The 15,895-nt window shown below is 39.6% G+C and overlaps 1 protein-coding gene across 5 annotated transcripts in view; it reads left to right on the plus strand.

The window, feature by feature from the left end:
* Positions 1 to 15,895, plus strand: part of RABGEF1 (RAB guanine nucleotide exchange factor 1) — an 86,232-nt gene that overhangs the window by 50,135 nt on the left and 20,202 nt on the right. For 4 of the 5 annotated variants that reach the window (XM_054714811.1, XM_008141507.3, XM_054714812.1 and 1 more), the window contains 3 exons: positions 969 to 1,154; positions 3,704 to 3,870; positions 12,170 to 12,339. In XM_054714811.1, coding sequence (XP_054570786.1) covers positions 969 to 1,154; positions 3,704 to 3,870; positions 12,170 to 12,339 — 523 coding nt within the window. Of the gene's footprint in view, positions 1 to 968; positions 1,155 to 3,703; positions 3,871 to 12,169; positions 12,340 to 15,895 lie in introns of those variants that run through there. The other variant, XM_028145393.2, reaches the window with a different exon arrangement.

The raw sequence follows: 15,895 nt of genomic DNA on the forward strand, positions 1-15,895 counted from the left end.
TTGGACAAGTAGATTGGGGACAGTGTGGTACAAGGATTTTAGAAGCTCACCTGGTTTTGAATTCCTTCTCTTTTGTTTGTTTTCAGTAGAGTTTACGTACTTTTGAAAATTTCTCTGAACCTCAGATTTCACATTTAATAAAATGGAGAAAATGTCTACCTTGGGGTTTGTTTGTTTTTTATTCCATAAATAATTATATTAAGTATCTGTCACAATATTGTGTATGTAGTGAGTGGTGACAACTAGTGGGCTCATGTTAATTTGTCCTAGATTGCTGAGGTCCCTGAATGCCTTCTTGAAGCATTTAGATTGTTCTGATGCTTTAATTATATTCATTTTCTTGGTAAATGTTGAATTATTTTATTTGAGACAAAATATTCACTTTTATATCACTCTGTTGATTTTTTTCTGCGCAGATGTTTTTAAGTTTGCTGTAGTCCCATTTGTCTATTTTGTTACTTGTGCTTTTGGTGTAATATCCAAGAAATCATTGCCAAATTCAGTGTCATGAAGTTTTCCCCCTATGTTTTTTTCTAGGAGTTTTATAATTTTGTGTTTTACTGTTAGGTCTTTAATATAACATTAGTCCTTTCTTAAAGTGTTCATTATGTAACTGGGCAGGGAATAAAAAGTCTTTTCTTTGCCCTGACCGGTTTGGCTCAGTGGATGGAGTGTCGACCTGCGGACTGGGAGGTCCCGGGTTCGATTCCGGTCAAGGGCATGTGCCTTGGTGGTGGGCAAATCCCCAGTGGGGGGGGGTGTGGCTATGTCAAGAATTTGCTTTATTTAAACTGTCTTTCTTCCTTCCCTTTCTCCTTCCCTACCTCCTCCTCCTCTCCCTTTTCTTCTTTCTCTTCTTCCTTCCCCTATAACTTGAAGATATGGAATCGTTTTTGGGGTATTAATTGCTGTGCTGATAGAATAACTCATTTTCAACAACACTTCCTTGTTTGTTATTTGATTAACAGGAAGAAAATGAGCCTTAAGTCTGAACGCAGAGGAATTCATGTGGATCAATCAGAGCTCCTGTGCAAGAAAGGATGTGGTTACTACGGCAACCCTGCTTGGCAGGGTTTCTGTTCCAAATGCTGGAGGGAGGAGTACCACAAAGCCAGACAGAAGCAGATTCAGGAAGATTGGGAACTGGCAGAGCGGTAAAAAGACTTAACTAGGGGTGGTTTTACAGTGATATAACTGGATACATAGTACTGTTATTGTCAGAATACATTTTTTTCTCTTCTGTCTTGAGCTATCAGCAAGGCAGACTAATATTAAGAGAGAAAAATTTTCCCCTCTTCTTCTCAGTCAGCATTTAATGAATAGCTTCAGTGCCTTCATTTTCTCTTTTGTCTTACCATTTAAGTATTTTGTGTTTGAGGTGTGTGAGTTTCCTAATTCAGACCATAACATTTGGGAGTAGAAGAATGGAGGTAAACATACTTCATGGTGGAGGCTAAATGAGGTAATATTTATGATGTCCTTAGCAGGGACTTGGCACTCGTCAAGCATTGTTTTTCCCCATTTTATGTTAAAACCAGCATGGCATCTGGCACATCACAAACACTTAGTATATACAAATCAACAAATTTGTAGTTCTTGAATTATGAAAATTTAACTTTTCCAAAATGGGGTTTGTAGGTCAGAAGTATTATTTGAGAAGTTTGTATTATCCAGAAATATGATTGATAAAAATTAAAAGATGGCATAGCTGGTGAGCATAGGAACTAATAAAATGCCACAAATAATGTTAATCCTTTGCCAGAGCATACTTGAAACTGAAACTTCTCAGTAAAAGAAAGTCAAGCTGAACTCTGACCACTTTTGCTAGTTTTATATCTAATTAGCCACATTTGAGTGACCACTTTTCTAACATCTGTGGTGAACTCACAGAATTATAAAGTACACTCACTCCTTTCAGTGACTCCATGGTCAATCAAAAAGAGAAAAAAAATATATATAGAACATTAACTATTCCTTCAGGTTTCTCACTGCACTCCTGATATTCTCAGTAGCTGATCTATTTCATGAAGAAGTAGAGGATACTAAACATGAAAGCTCTTAGCTTTCTCCCCTCTTCACTGCCAAATGTACTAATACCTATATTACCTTCTATTTTTTTAAATATTTTATTGATTTTTTACAGAGAAGAAGAGAGAGGGATAGAGAGTTAGAAACATCAATGAGAGAGAAACATCGATTCAGTTGCCTCCTGCACACCCCCCACTGGGGATGTGCCTGCAACCAAGGTACATGCCCTTGACCGGAATCGAACCCGGGACCTTTCAGTCCGCAGGCCGACGCTCTATCCACTGAGCCAAACCGGTTTCGGCACCTCCTATTTTGTTTCAGAGGAAGCTGTATCTCTACTCCATTCGCAGACTAACCACCTCTCCCTGTGATTTTGTTGCTATTTCTTACTCCTTCCAATTGTAATCTCGCTTGAGGTTTCCTACAGGCATGAGAATCACCTGGATGGAAATCTTGTAAAAACAATGATTGCTGGACCTCATTCCCAGAGTCTCTGACTTTATTAGGTTGGGAGTGAGGCCTGAAAATTTGCATTTATGACAAGTTCCTAAGTGATGCTGATGCTACTGTCTGGGGAATCACACTTTGAGAACCATTGTTCTATAGATAGATTTTGAGATTTATTATAAATAATTCAAATTCAGCAGGTCTAAGGCCAAAATTAGTGCTTTTATTTACTCTAATCCCCATTTTCAACATTTTCTCCTAACCTCTTTCTGAATCAGTTAATGACATCACCATTAATTCAGTTGGCTAAAAAACATTGGCGTATTCTTAATTTCTCCTTCACCTCTCACACTATCTACAACTAATTGTGCAAGTTCTACTTTTTTGAGCTTAGAGACGTCTTTTTAATTTTGCCTCCTGTTTTCTAGGTCCTATTTTCTCTCACTTAAATATTTGTAATATATTCTAAATTATTGTCCCTGTCTCTAGTCTCTTTGCCCCTCCCGTTGTCACACAACTGCCAGTATTATCTTTCTAAGTACAGATCTGATCATGGTAACTTACTGGATTTACAGTCTTTTTGGTTTCTCACCACATAGTGAAATCCAGGATGATAGTGGGTCCGCAGCCAAGGTTTCTTACCATCTGGTTCCTATACACAAATAAGCCTCATATTCATCACACCATCGGTGCTCTGACTACACTGGACTTGATTTGTAACAAGAACCTTATGCCTTCACATTTGTAGCTCCTTCTTCCCAGGATGCCTTTTGACTTGGTGGAATCTTATTCATCCTTTAAGACATGCCTAAATGTTACCATTGTGAAACCTTCTTGGACTCCTTCAGCAGATTTAGTTGTTCTTTCCTGTGTTCTCATAGCACGTGTGTTTTACTCTCTACTATAGGAGCTGTTACATTATATTTTAATTATTTACTTACCTTTTTCTTCTTTTTGACCTTGAGCTTATTAGGGAAAAGGACTGGACTTTCTTTTCTGTAACCCTCGTACAGTTGCTGAATGAACATGATCTGTGGAGAAAGTCTCTTTTAAAGTCTATAGTAGCATGTAGGATAGTTTCATGTCAGAAACTCCAGATCTATTATTTGGTGTATTTAGCCTCTAGTTCTAAAAATTTTAGATCCTCCTCAATTCGTTGAGTAATAACCTTTAGATACAAGGAAAACTTGGAGAATATCTGGGTCATTAATCCTCTCTTGAATTACAGATTACAGCGGGAGGAGGAAGAGGCCTTTGCCAGCAGTCAGACCAGCCAAGGGGCTCAGTCCCTCACATTTTCCAAGTTTGAAGAAAAGAAAACCAATGAGAAGACTCGCAAGGTTACCACAGTGAAGAAGTTCTTCAGTGCTTCATCCAGGGTTGGATCAAAGAAGGGTAATTTTCGGATTCTCTTTTTTTCTTCTGTGCCCAAATGAAGTACAGAGTAGATCCACATACATGTAAGCTCAGCCTTTTAATTTCTGGAAAAGCTTTTAGAGACTGTGAACTCAGATTTGAGGGTCAGGCAATATATGAAACAAAAAACCTCTGGTTGTTTTTTTAGAGAAACTTGTTTATTTACTCTAGGAGAAATAAAGAGAAATGAAATATATAGTTGTTTTTTTTTTTATAAAATTCATTCCCATCTAAATGGCTGTCTTTTGGATGTTCTATTTTTTTGTGCCTTTAATTTTTGGATCCTGGTTTATTCTCCTTTATGTGTTGTCCCTACCATTCATGTCTTCTCAGAAATGGCTGTTTCTAGGCTTGAAGTCATCTAAAAAGGAAGTTTTCTGAGAGCTTATCTGAGAGACAGTATTTGAGGAAATATATGGAGAACATATGCAAAAGGACTCACTTTGGGCTTTTAGATTGGTGAACATAACCCATAGTATGCATTTTCTAGTGCATGGATGTCTATGTACTTGACCTTATTCATCCAACTTCTTAAAATAAAACCAGCAACAGGATTATCCTATCTAATAATAGACAAATATGCAAATTGACCATACCTCCGACACACCCACAAGCCACGACTATCACCCAATCAGAGCGAGTATGCAAATTAACCCAAACCAAGATGGCTACAGCCACAGAGAGCAAGGTTTCCTAGGTAACAGAGGAAGCCAAGCTTTCTGCCTGCCCTGGCCAGGCCTAAGCCTCCACTTAAGCTACAAAGTTTCAATTATAGAAGGTAAACAAATTCAAACAAATGGCGGCAGAATGGAGCTTGAGAGAGCAGGCCAGGGTTGCCGCCGGCAACAGGGGAAGCAAAGCTTTCCACACAACCTGGCCGGGCCCACCCGCTTAAGGCAACAAAGTTTCAGTTATAACCCCAACACAAATGGCTCCTGGCTGGGGAGGGAGCCCCAGGCTTGGCTCTGCTCCAGGCTACAAAGTTTCAATTGTAGAAGGAAAATAAATTCCAGATACCAGGGCCTCTGCTTGGGTTGCCAGGGGGCGTGGCTGGCCTGCAAACCACCACAGGCCCCTCGCTCAGGCCACCCCACACCCCAAGGGAATCCCCACCTGATCTGGGATGCCCTTCAGGGCAAACCAGCTGGCCCCCACCCCTGTACCAGGCCTCTATCCTATCTAATAAAAGAGTACTATACAGATTGATCATCACTGCAACACACAATATAGCTGCCCCCATGTGGCCAAAGATCCTGCCCCATGTGGACACAAGATGGCCACCACAAGATGGCCAGCAGGAGAGGGCAGTTGGGAGGCACCCTGCCTGCAAGGGAGGGCAGTTGGAGGTGATCAACCCTGCAGGAGAGGGCAGTTAGGGGTGACCAGGCCGGCAGAGGAGGGAAGTTGAGGGCAAACAGGCTGGCAGCAGAGTGGTTAGGGGGTGATCAGGCTGGCAGGCAGAAGCGGTTAGGGGCAATCAGGAAGGCAGGCAGGCAAGCAGTTGGGAGCCAGCAGTCCTGGATTGTGAGAGGGCAGTCGGACATCCCTCGAGGGGTCCCAGATTGGAGAGAGTACAGGCTGGGCTGAGGGACAACCCCCCTCCGTGCACAAATTTCGTGCACCGGGCCTCTAGTCGCTATATAAACCAGCAACAGGATTATCGCTAAAGTCACACTTGTTCTACCAGTGAGCAGTCTAGTAGTAAGCAAGAGAGAATGTCTGCTGTTAGGACTTAGTCTCTGAACATTTATGTTGGTAACCGCTGTGCAGTAAATTTGGAATAGTGAGGGGTCATGGGAACTAACACTGATGCTATCAAAAGAGCTCTTTTCTTGGGAGCCCTGTCTCACTCCCAGCCCCTCAACTTGGAGTAGTTGGGATGAAGTTTTTTGACCTGCCTAAAGGCAGGGAAATGAATAACATCACTCCTTTAGATCTTTGCTGGTCTTGAATTTAATGACTCTTGTTTAGTTTTATTAGAGGAAAGGTTGCTTATAACCAGAAACACAGCATTTCTCTTATAAATGTAAATCTTTAAATAATCTTTTAGTTCACATGATTAATTTGGAGAATAGTCAATACTTGCTGGAGATTAAATTAAGAATATATTTGCTCATGATTTATTTATTAGGAGGTAGTATAGTAAGGTGGTTAAGAACATAAGCTTCAGAGTAAGCCTGGTTTGAGTCTCAGCTTTTCGATTTACTGGCTGTGTGACTCAGAGCAAGCTAATCTCTTTAAGCCTGTCTGTTCTGAAGGACAGTAATACTTACCAGAGGCATGTCTTTAGGTTAAATGAGTTGATGTGTGTAAAGAGTTTAGCACAGTACCTGACACACATTGTAAGTCTACAGGAAGTGTTAATTATTTTAAAACATGCTGTTTTTCTGAGAGAGTAGTCTCTGCTAGTAGAGAGCTCAAGGGCATTGATCAAAGCCATTCTTTCCTATTTAGCTTAAATTCTGTTTCCTGCTTTGGGAAAAGTCTCACTAATCTTATGAATTTACTAGAGGTCCGGCACACGAAATTCGTGCATGGGTACGGTCCCTAGGCCTGGCCTGCAATCAGGGCCATCTTCCCCAGCTGCCCGCAGCTGGCCCTGCCCCCTGCCGCCACCCACCCTCAGTTCCCCATTCTCCATTGGGTGATTGGAGCCTGCCGGCCAGGGGAGGAACTAAGAGGTCAGCCGTTCTGCCCGCTTGCTGGCCCCGCCCCCGCCACAGGTTGCCCTGTGTGTGTGGAGTGACTAGTGGGGTGGGGGCCTTGGCCTGGCGCCACCCACACCCCCTGCAACCCACCCCTGGTTCCCCATTTGCCATTGGGTGACCTGAGACTGCTGGCCAGGGAAAGGGACTGAGAGGTGGTCAGCATGCCTCATAGTGACTGGTTGAGCGGTCATTCTGGTCATTCTGTCGTTTGGGTCAATTTGCATATTACCCTTTTATTATATAGAATGATAGATAATGAATTGGCATATGACAGCAGATGAAATAGTACTGAAATTATAAAACCATCAGCTCTAACTGCCTCATTTTACAAATGACATGAAAGCTCATAAAAGTTATCTAATTTACCCAAAGTTATATGAGTTGATGTATTAGAGCTCAGGTCTCCTAACTCCTGGCTTAGTGTTTTTCCTTGAATTCGTGTCTCTGTGTGTGTGTGTGTGTGTGTGTGTGTGTGTGTGTGTGTGTGTTTACCCATATATTTACCTGTATAGACATTTGATGAGGTTTCTATTACTGAAGTGCATAATAATCATGTGCATTCACTAACCATCCTTGACAGTTTTAGAAAAATGTTCTAAGAGCTTCTGACAATGTGCATCATAGTATAGAAAGAAGATTGGTACTTTAAAAGAAACAATTCCAAGTTATTTTTATTTTAAAAACCTTTACATGGCCCTAGCTGGTTTGGCTCAATGGATAGAGTGTCGGCCCTTGGACTGAAGGGTCCCGGATTTGATTCTGGTCAAGGGCATGTGACTCAGTTGCGGGTTCAATCCCCAGCCCTAGTCAGGGTGCATACAGGAAGCAACCAATCAATGTCTCTCTCTCACATTGATGTTTCTCTCTATCTCTCCTGCTCCCTTCCACTCTCTCTAAAAATCAATGGAAAAATATTCTCAGGTGAGGATTAACAAAAAATAAATTAAAAAAAAACCTTTATACAGAATATTTCTTATTATCTTTTCTTTTAGAATGATAGGTTTTTACTTTGATTTTTTATCTTTAGTTACTTTTATTGTTTGTTTATAGAAAGCATACAGGGAAAAGGACCTCAAAGTATTGAAAAAATTAATGTGCATAAAGAGGATGCTATTGGATCTTTTTTTTCACAAGCTTATGTAACTTTGCTAGATGGACTTAGCATTTTAGACTGATTGTTTGGCCTTTGCATGTAGGTGAGGTCAGCCTATTCTAAATGTGTTTTGATTTATTGGGTCTAAACTAAAATAGACCTTTTGTGTTTTGTGTTATTTATTTTACTTCATTAATATATGATGCCCTTGCTCTTGATATTTTACTTCTTTGGTAGCACAAAAGAAAGCTGTTAAGCCAGGGCAGCTTGGTAATAAACAGAACACAAATAACCTTCTAAAGATTTGAAGACTATTTTAATAAGCATGAGATGGTTGACTGTAAAAGCTTAGAGAGTTTACATATAGTTTTCTAATCTCCAAAGTAAGGTTGAGTGAGCTAAAGCTTACAGAGTAAATTACAGTGGATTGGCCAAGGGGAAATACTTGCTCATACATTTAAAAATTCCTACTTTTTAATAGCTCAAGTAGATGTTGTCACCCTAAGTAAAAACTTGTAAACAGTTTACAAATTAATCTAAAGCTTATGCTCCTAGAATTAAAATACTAGTCTTCCACCTAGTTCAGTCACATAGGCGAACCTATGACACGCGTGTCAGCACTGACACGCATAGCCATTTCTGATGACACGCGGCCACATGCCGAGGATGAAACATTTGCTGCTCCTGAGGATGAAACATTTGCGACTAGAGTCTTGGAGTTAGTTTTTTCCTCAAAGTGACACACTACCCGAGTTATGCTCAGTTTTTTGGCGAAGTTTGACACACCAAGCTCAAAAGGTTGCCCATCACTGACCTAGTTATTAGATTCTATTATTGTTCTTCACTAAACTGAACTATGGTTCCTTGGAGAAATGACTGATTCCAGGGCTGGAACAGGGAAAGAGGACCCCCAAAAATGTTGGTGACATGTCAAAGACCCAGAAGCAAGTTTAAATGGGTTCCCACTGGCCAAACTGGAGTATCAAAATAAATAAGGACAATAAATGGAGTGTAACTGATTGACTAAAATAATCATCCATTATCCAGCCAACTAATAAAATAGATAAATCTACATATATATATATACATATATATATATACACATACATACATATATGTGTGTGTGTGTGTGTGTGTGTGTGTGTGTGTGTGTGTGTGTGTGTATATATATAAAGAGCCAGGGTCTGTAACGTCCAAAACTACCGAACGGACGACTGAACACTGTAAGTCAGTCCTGCAGTCAGTGCTGGGTCGCCGCGGTGACCCAGCACTTACTGCCGCACTGCGGGCAACGCAGTGACCCAGCACTGACTGCCAAGGGGGCTGTGAATCAGTCCCAGAGAGAGGCCTGGAAAGAGAAGCAGGGTCTGATCTGCAGCCTCCATGGCAGCTGTTGATCAGCCCTTGCCTCTCTTTTTCTCCAGGCCTTGCCATCAGCCCCGCCTCTCTGATCAGGCCTGGAGATGCTGACTGGCATAGAAACTGACCAATCAGAACCAAATCTGGGTGAACTGCGAGGAGCCAATGGCTGCCTAGGAGGCAGAGCTTTTGATGTTGACTGGCATAGAAACCAACCAATCAGAACCTAATCTGGGTGAACTGCGAAGGCAGAACCTATGGTGGGGGCTAAGGAGGGGTTTTAAGGGCAATGGCTGTTTGGTGTAAGGTGTAAGAAAGCGGTTCAATTTTTTAATGACCAGTTTGTCAATATAGTGCATATGGCTGGCTATCAGTTCAGATATAGGGATTTTGTATTTTTGTCTGCCAAGAGCATCTCCTCCTGTTGAAAAAGGCTTTCCCCCCTGCCATTTAAGGAATCCTATCCTATATAGCCTATCTATACTAATAAAAGGGTAATATGCTAATTAGACCAGGTCAACTGGCCATCTTCTGGACGTCTGACTTTCTTCCGGACAAAGCCATGGTGGTAGGGGCCAAGGCAGAGGCAGTTAGGGGTGATCAGGCCTGCAGGGGAGGGCAGTTGGGGGTGAGATCAGGCCGGCAGGGGAGGGCAGTTGGGGGTGAGATCAGGCCAGCAGGGGAGGGCAGTTAGGGGCGATGAGGCAGACAGAGGCAGTTAGGGGCAATCAGGCTGTCAGAGGAGGGCCATTGGGGGCGAGATCAGCCCGGCAGGGGAGGGCCATTGCAGTCGAGATCAGGCTGAGAGGAGAGGGCAGTTGGGGGCAATCGGGCCGGCAGAGGAGCAGTTAGGCATCGAACAGGCTGGCAGGGGAGTGGTTAGGGGGTGATCAGGCTGGCAGGCCGAAGTGGTTAGGGGCAATCAGGCAGGCAGGCAGGCAAGTGGTTGGGAACCAGCAGTCCCGGATTGTGAGAGGGATGTCTGATTGCCGGCAGTTGGACATCTCCCGAGGGGTCCCAGATTGGAGAGGGTGCAGGCTGGGCTGAGGGACACCCCCCCCCATTCACAAATTTCATGCACCGGGCCACTAGTTTGAGCATAAGTCAAATAATTAAGTAACACATTTAATAACTAGTTATGTAATAAGTGAGATGTGGAGTCTTTAATTTGTTACAGTTAATAGTGTATATTTTTAGGTAATCTATATGTGTTTATTTCACTTGAATAAACCAGGCAATCTAATAGGAATGATGCCTTTATTAAAACTTTATTTTGTCCTAACCACTTTGGCTTAGTGGATAGAGTGACGGCCTGCAAACTGAAAGGTCCCAGGTGTGATTCCGGTCAAGGGCACATGCCCAGGTTGCAGGCTCAATCCACAGTAGGGGGCATGTAGGAGGCAGTCTATCAATGATTCGCTTTCATCATTGATGTTTCTATGTCTCTCCCTCTCCCTTTTTCTCTCAAATCAATCAAAATATATATATTTAAAAACTTTATTTTAACTTAATCATTAAAATGTGTATTAAAGTACTAAAGTTAAAAAAATCTACACTAATAAAAGATAAATATTCAAATTGCTGTCACTTCATGGCACCCACCAACCAAATAGGAGTGAGTATGCAAATAAAACTTGACAAAGATGGCGGCGGCCTTGCCCCCCAGCCGCTCCAGGCCTCTGGGCAGCACACATGCAGGTGCGAAGCGGCCAGGCAGGGCGGGACGCCTGCTATAGGACGGAGGGAGCTACAGGAGCGGCGCTTGGCCAAAGCGAAGACTGAAGGCTCCGGCCAGAGCGAAGACGGAAGGTGGTAGCCAGAGCAAAGGCCTGGGTCCTGGGTGCCAGTGGAAAACTGGTGCAGGCAGCCAGGTGAAGGAAGGCCTATTGCACGAATCTTCGTGCAACGGTCCTCTAGTAAGATTATAAGAAATTACTCTAAGAAAACATGTAATAGGTTGATTTTTCATACCTTAAAAAGATTATTTTTCTTCTTAATTATCTTTTTTTGTGTGTGTTAAAGGGAAATATGGGTGTATAAGGTACCTAATTCTTTATAGGTATTGAATTAGAGAGCACAGTTCAAAAGTAGGAGGTTTAGAATGTGATAGGAGAACAAGTGATAGTTCATACTTTCTGAGAGTGCTTACTCTCACATCTCCCTTACCTCTGTTGCATGACTGTTTCATTTTCCTTTTAGTGTATTTACTTACTTATTTACTTATTTATTTTATACATTTGTGGTGTTTTTTTAAAATATATTTTTATTGATTTCAGAGAGGAAGGAAGAGGGAGAGAGAGATAGAAACATCCACGATGAGAATCACTGATCAGCTGCCTCCTGCAAGTCCCCGACTGGGGATCATGCCCACAACCTGGGCATGTGCCCTTGACCGAAATCGAACCTGGGACCTTTTAGTTCACAGACCGACGCTCTATCCACTGAGCCAAACTGGTTAGGGCTTTAGAGTATTTATTGAAGAGATAAAGAGTATGTGACCAACTCATTGGACAGTCTTATTTGCTTCCCTTGCCTTTTAGCTGTATGCTCTGTCATGATCATTATGCTACTTTTAATGCATTCTTTTACTTTGAGCAGTCTGACTTGAAAACCGAATGGTGGATAAATAATTATTAACTTCCACATAAACAAATTAGCCTTTTGCCATTTCTTGCAAGTAAAATGGATTTGGAAAGATTGTCTAATATTTTATAAGTCATCTAAATTTTTGTACTTCTGATTATTTCACTTGATTAGTTTTTAAAACTCATGCAAACCTTTGAGAAAGTTGTTCAAGACAGTGGTGCCATTTTAGTACTAATGATTAAATATATAGATCAAAGCATGATATATTTTGGCCAAGATAATACAAATAAAGCAACTTTTGTTTGAATAGGGATATCTTTTACATCATGCAGGTTTTTTTCTATTTGTATTTTTGCTCATAAAATAAATTTAGCTTACTTTAAGGAAAGTTGCCCAAATATTTAAACATAAAATAATTTAAGGTCAAGTTTAACTTTGAGTAAGCGTCATTTAAATAATCTTAAATTAGATACTTAAAGTAATTCCATGCATGGCTCTTCTGTGTAATGAAACTTATTTTTAATTTTCCCAGCAGAAATTCAGGAAGCAAAAGCTCCCAGTCCTTCCATAAACCGGCAAACCAGCATTGAAACGGATAGAGTGTCTAAAGAGTTCATAGAATTTCTCAAGACCTTCCACAAGACAGGCCAAGAAATCTATAAGCAGACCAAGATGTTTTTGGAACAAATGCATTACAAAAGGGTAGGTTGAGAATGACTACTTAGAAACAGAGTTTTGGTTTGAGGAAGGGTCTTCAAGATAATTTAGCGCAACTTTGTCATTTTATACAAGAGAAAATCAAGACCCAGAGATATTAAGTTACCTAAGAAATGCCTCTGAACAAAGTTAAAACCTGACTCTCAGGCTAGTACTTTTCCATTGCACAACTCAATGGCATTTAGATCATCTTTATGTGGAAAGTGTGACATCCAAGACACTTTTATAGTATACTTTAGTACTAAGCCTTCCTAACTTGTACCTTGTAAACAGTATAAACTACCACAGTTAGTAGACCTTGAGCTCTTAAATAACAATTGTTAGACCAGTTGCAATCATTTTAGGGTATTTTTGTTTTTGTTTTGTTTTGTATTTTGATTTTAAATTTTCCACTCCTTGCTAAGGTAGAGAAGGGAAAGCTAGAATTTAGATGTTGAAAGGGACCTTAGCAATGATCTGACTTTAGTCCTTTTATTTTATAGATGGGAAAGTTGAGAGCCAGAGAGGAAAGTCACTTGTCCAAGGTTAACAGCTAGCTTCTGCCAATGTCAGAACTAGTACTTGTGTTTCACATTTGTGTCTTTTACCTGTAATTTCTAACCGATAATTTCAGTTATAATAATTCATAAGACCACCTATAAAGGGGCTCATTTTGTAAATACCTTATGAGCCGACTAATACCCGTATGAGATGGTAGTGATGGTCATGAGGAAGTAATATACCTTATCCATTAAACTTAGAATTAGCTCTTGTCAAAATATTTTTAAATATTGAATTCAGTTAGTAGAGGAGAAATTAAGCTTTCTTTCTTGTTTTTTTGGTGTGCACTTACACTGAAAATAAATAAACAGGCTTCTATTTCCCCCCCTGAAAGTGTTTGCAAGCAAATAGTGAAAGTTAAATAAAGCAAGCAAGATATCATTTACATTTTGAGTTAGAAGTAATGATAGACTTCTTTAATATGAAAAATTCAGATATCATGTGATATACAACTTTCACTTTTATAAGAAGTAAAAACTAAAGTTTTGTAGTTATTTATTCTTCAGCCCATATGAAATATTTACTTGCTATATATACTGTATTGGAATATATACTATATAGTACCCATAGCACATAGCACTATATTTTTAAAAACTGCTGAGCTCAGATTTGTTTATTTTTATTTTGCTCAGAAGTGTATTGTTCCCTTTTTCTGTAATAATTTGACTTTTGACTCAATATACTAAAGTAAAGAGGTAATTAATAGGTCCAGATACTGCCATACTTAATTGTTTTCAAGGCACCACTAATTGATATTAGAGACCTCAATACAGCCTCAAAGTCCTCCTTGTTGAAGAACCACTTTGCAACCTAGTTTCCATTTCTACACCAGCACTGTTTTATGTTTAAGTGGCTAGGTCCTATGCATGTATGCTCTGCATCTAGCACGATACCTGACACATACCTGATACTGAACAGAAGTTTGTTAAACTGAATGTCTCTGGGGAAGCCTTTCTAGTCTTTAGCTGCAAGTTAATGTTGTTTCAAATAAATAAAACAGTTTTTACACCTGAATGAAGCAACCTTATCTAACTAGCTTCAAATCATTTAATTATATAAATTTCTTGAGAGAATTTGGTTGAGTACAACCTGGGATAGTTCCTGTGATATAATGAAATATATCACACTGCAAGTGCCCTCTGAGAGGTACTCAATTTATCAAAACTGCTTAAAAATCTCAAGTTAATGTTATTCTCACCAACTAAACTTTCTAGGCTTCTTATTCTTATGATCTACTCATTATGAAAATACAGTCTTATCTGTTTGAAACTGCCTCATTGCCATTCATTGATAATTCTTCCTACTGTACCCCCACAATATTATTCTTCAAATTTGTGAGTTTCAGAACACTGAACCATTCTTGCCTACATCTTTTTTTTTTTTTTAACTTTATTCCTGTTGTCTCCAACCCTAGTGTATGCCAGTGGAGAGCAGCCTTTTCTGCATATGGGTCAAGTCTAGAAAATGAAATACATGTTTTCATAATTATGTTAAAATTTTTCAGCCATTTTATCTTTACCAATAAGGAAGTACTTTATCTGCACTTAAACTTAAAAAAGAATTTTTCTCATTCCAAAAGAGAAATTTGGCTAAAATTTTATTTATACAACACTGCATTATTGAAATGTAATGCTTTTCTGTTCAACAGATACTATCATTTGCTAAGACTGGTTTATTTTCCCCTTTTTTTTCTTTTTGCTTAATCTTATTAGATACTTAATATTAAGGTATGTATTGTCTTGTAATCCCTTTTCATATTCTTTAAAAGAAGATATATTTCTATTGTAAATGAGACAGGCAGCTACATCAATTATATACAATCCATTCAGGTTGAACATACAGTTATAATCAGCTATTTTTCTCTTCTTAAAAATCATCATAGCAAGATTTTAAATTGTAGAAATGGCCAGAGGATTGGGGGTGGAGGAGATGGTGTATGAAGAAAAAGCTAAGAAGAATTTACAAGGTTTAGTTTTTTAAACTTCTTATTATTACAAAATAACTATAAGAATCTAACTGTACGAACCAAACTTCAATTAGGTCAAAGTGTGGCACGATCCAAGGACGTGTAAGATCACACATTAATGGAGGCAGCAGAAACCAGCCATACAGAAAATATGGACATCAAAACTAAAAACCTAAATTCATTAAAACAGTTAACTGTAGTACAACAGTTAATGAATTCAGAAAATGATCACGGAGATCCAATTTCTGTAGATGGGGAGTTCCAAATAATATATACAGAAAACATAATTATAGAAATAGTCAGATTTTCAAAACTGGAGGTGAATAAAAAAAGATTTTAACTAGACAACTAGGAAATGTATACAGAGAACCTCTCAGTATTAATATTCAAAGGAATATATCCACTTGTCAAACAATTTTTTTTCAATTTTTAAAAAGTCCTCACCCAAGGATATGTTTTTATTGAAAAAAAATTTTTTGCCCTAACCGGTTTGGCTCAGTGGATAGAGCATCGGCCTGCGGACTGAAGGGTCCCAGGTTCGATTCCGGTCAAGGGCATGTACCTTGGTTGCGGGCACATCCCCAGTAGGGGGTGTGCTGGAGGCAGCGGGTCGATGTTTCTAACTCTCTATCCCTCTCCCTTCCTCTCTGTGAAAGGTCAATAAAATATATTTAAAAAAAGAAAAAAAAAATTTTTTAAGAGAGAGGAAAAGAGGGAGGAGAGAGAGAAACATCATTGTGATTAGGAAACATCAATCAGTTGCCTCCCGTACTCCCCCCAACCAGGAATCAAACTTACAACATTTTGGTGTACATGATGATGCTCCAGCCAACTGAGCCACCTGGCCAGGACCACTTGTCAAAACTTTTTAAACTACAAAGAAAAATAGTTTTAGGGAAAAAAAAGTAAAATGACTTTATACAGACTTTATAGAAAAGATGATCCCAGGCCATGTTTAAAGAATACTTAAGACTTTATACTGTAAGTGTTTTTTCTTAGGAAAATATAAAAAAAAAAAAAAAACACATTTGGAAT

This window comes from Eptesicus fuscus, chromosome 4 (genome assembly GCF_027574615.1).
Source record: "Eptesicus fuscus isolate TK198812 chromosome 4, DD_ASM_mEF_20220401, whole genome shotgun sequence".
NCBI lineage: Eukaryota > Metazoa > Chordata > Mammalia > Chiroptera > Vespertilionidae > Eptesicus > Eptesicus fuscus.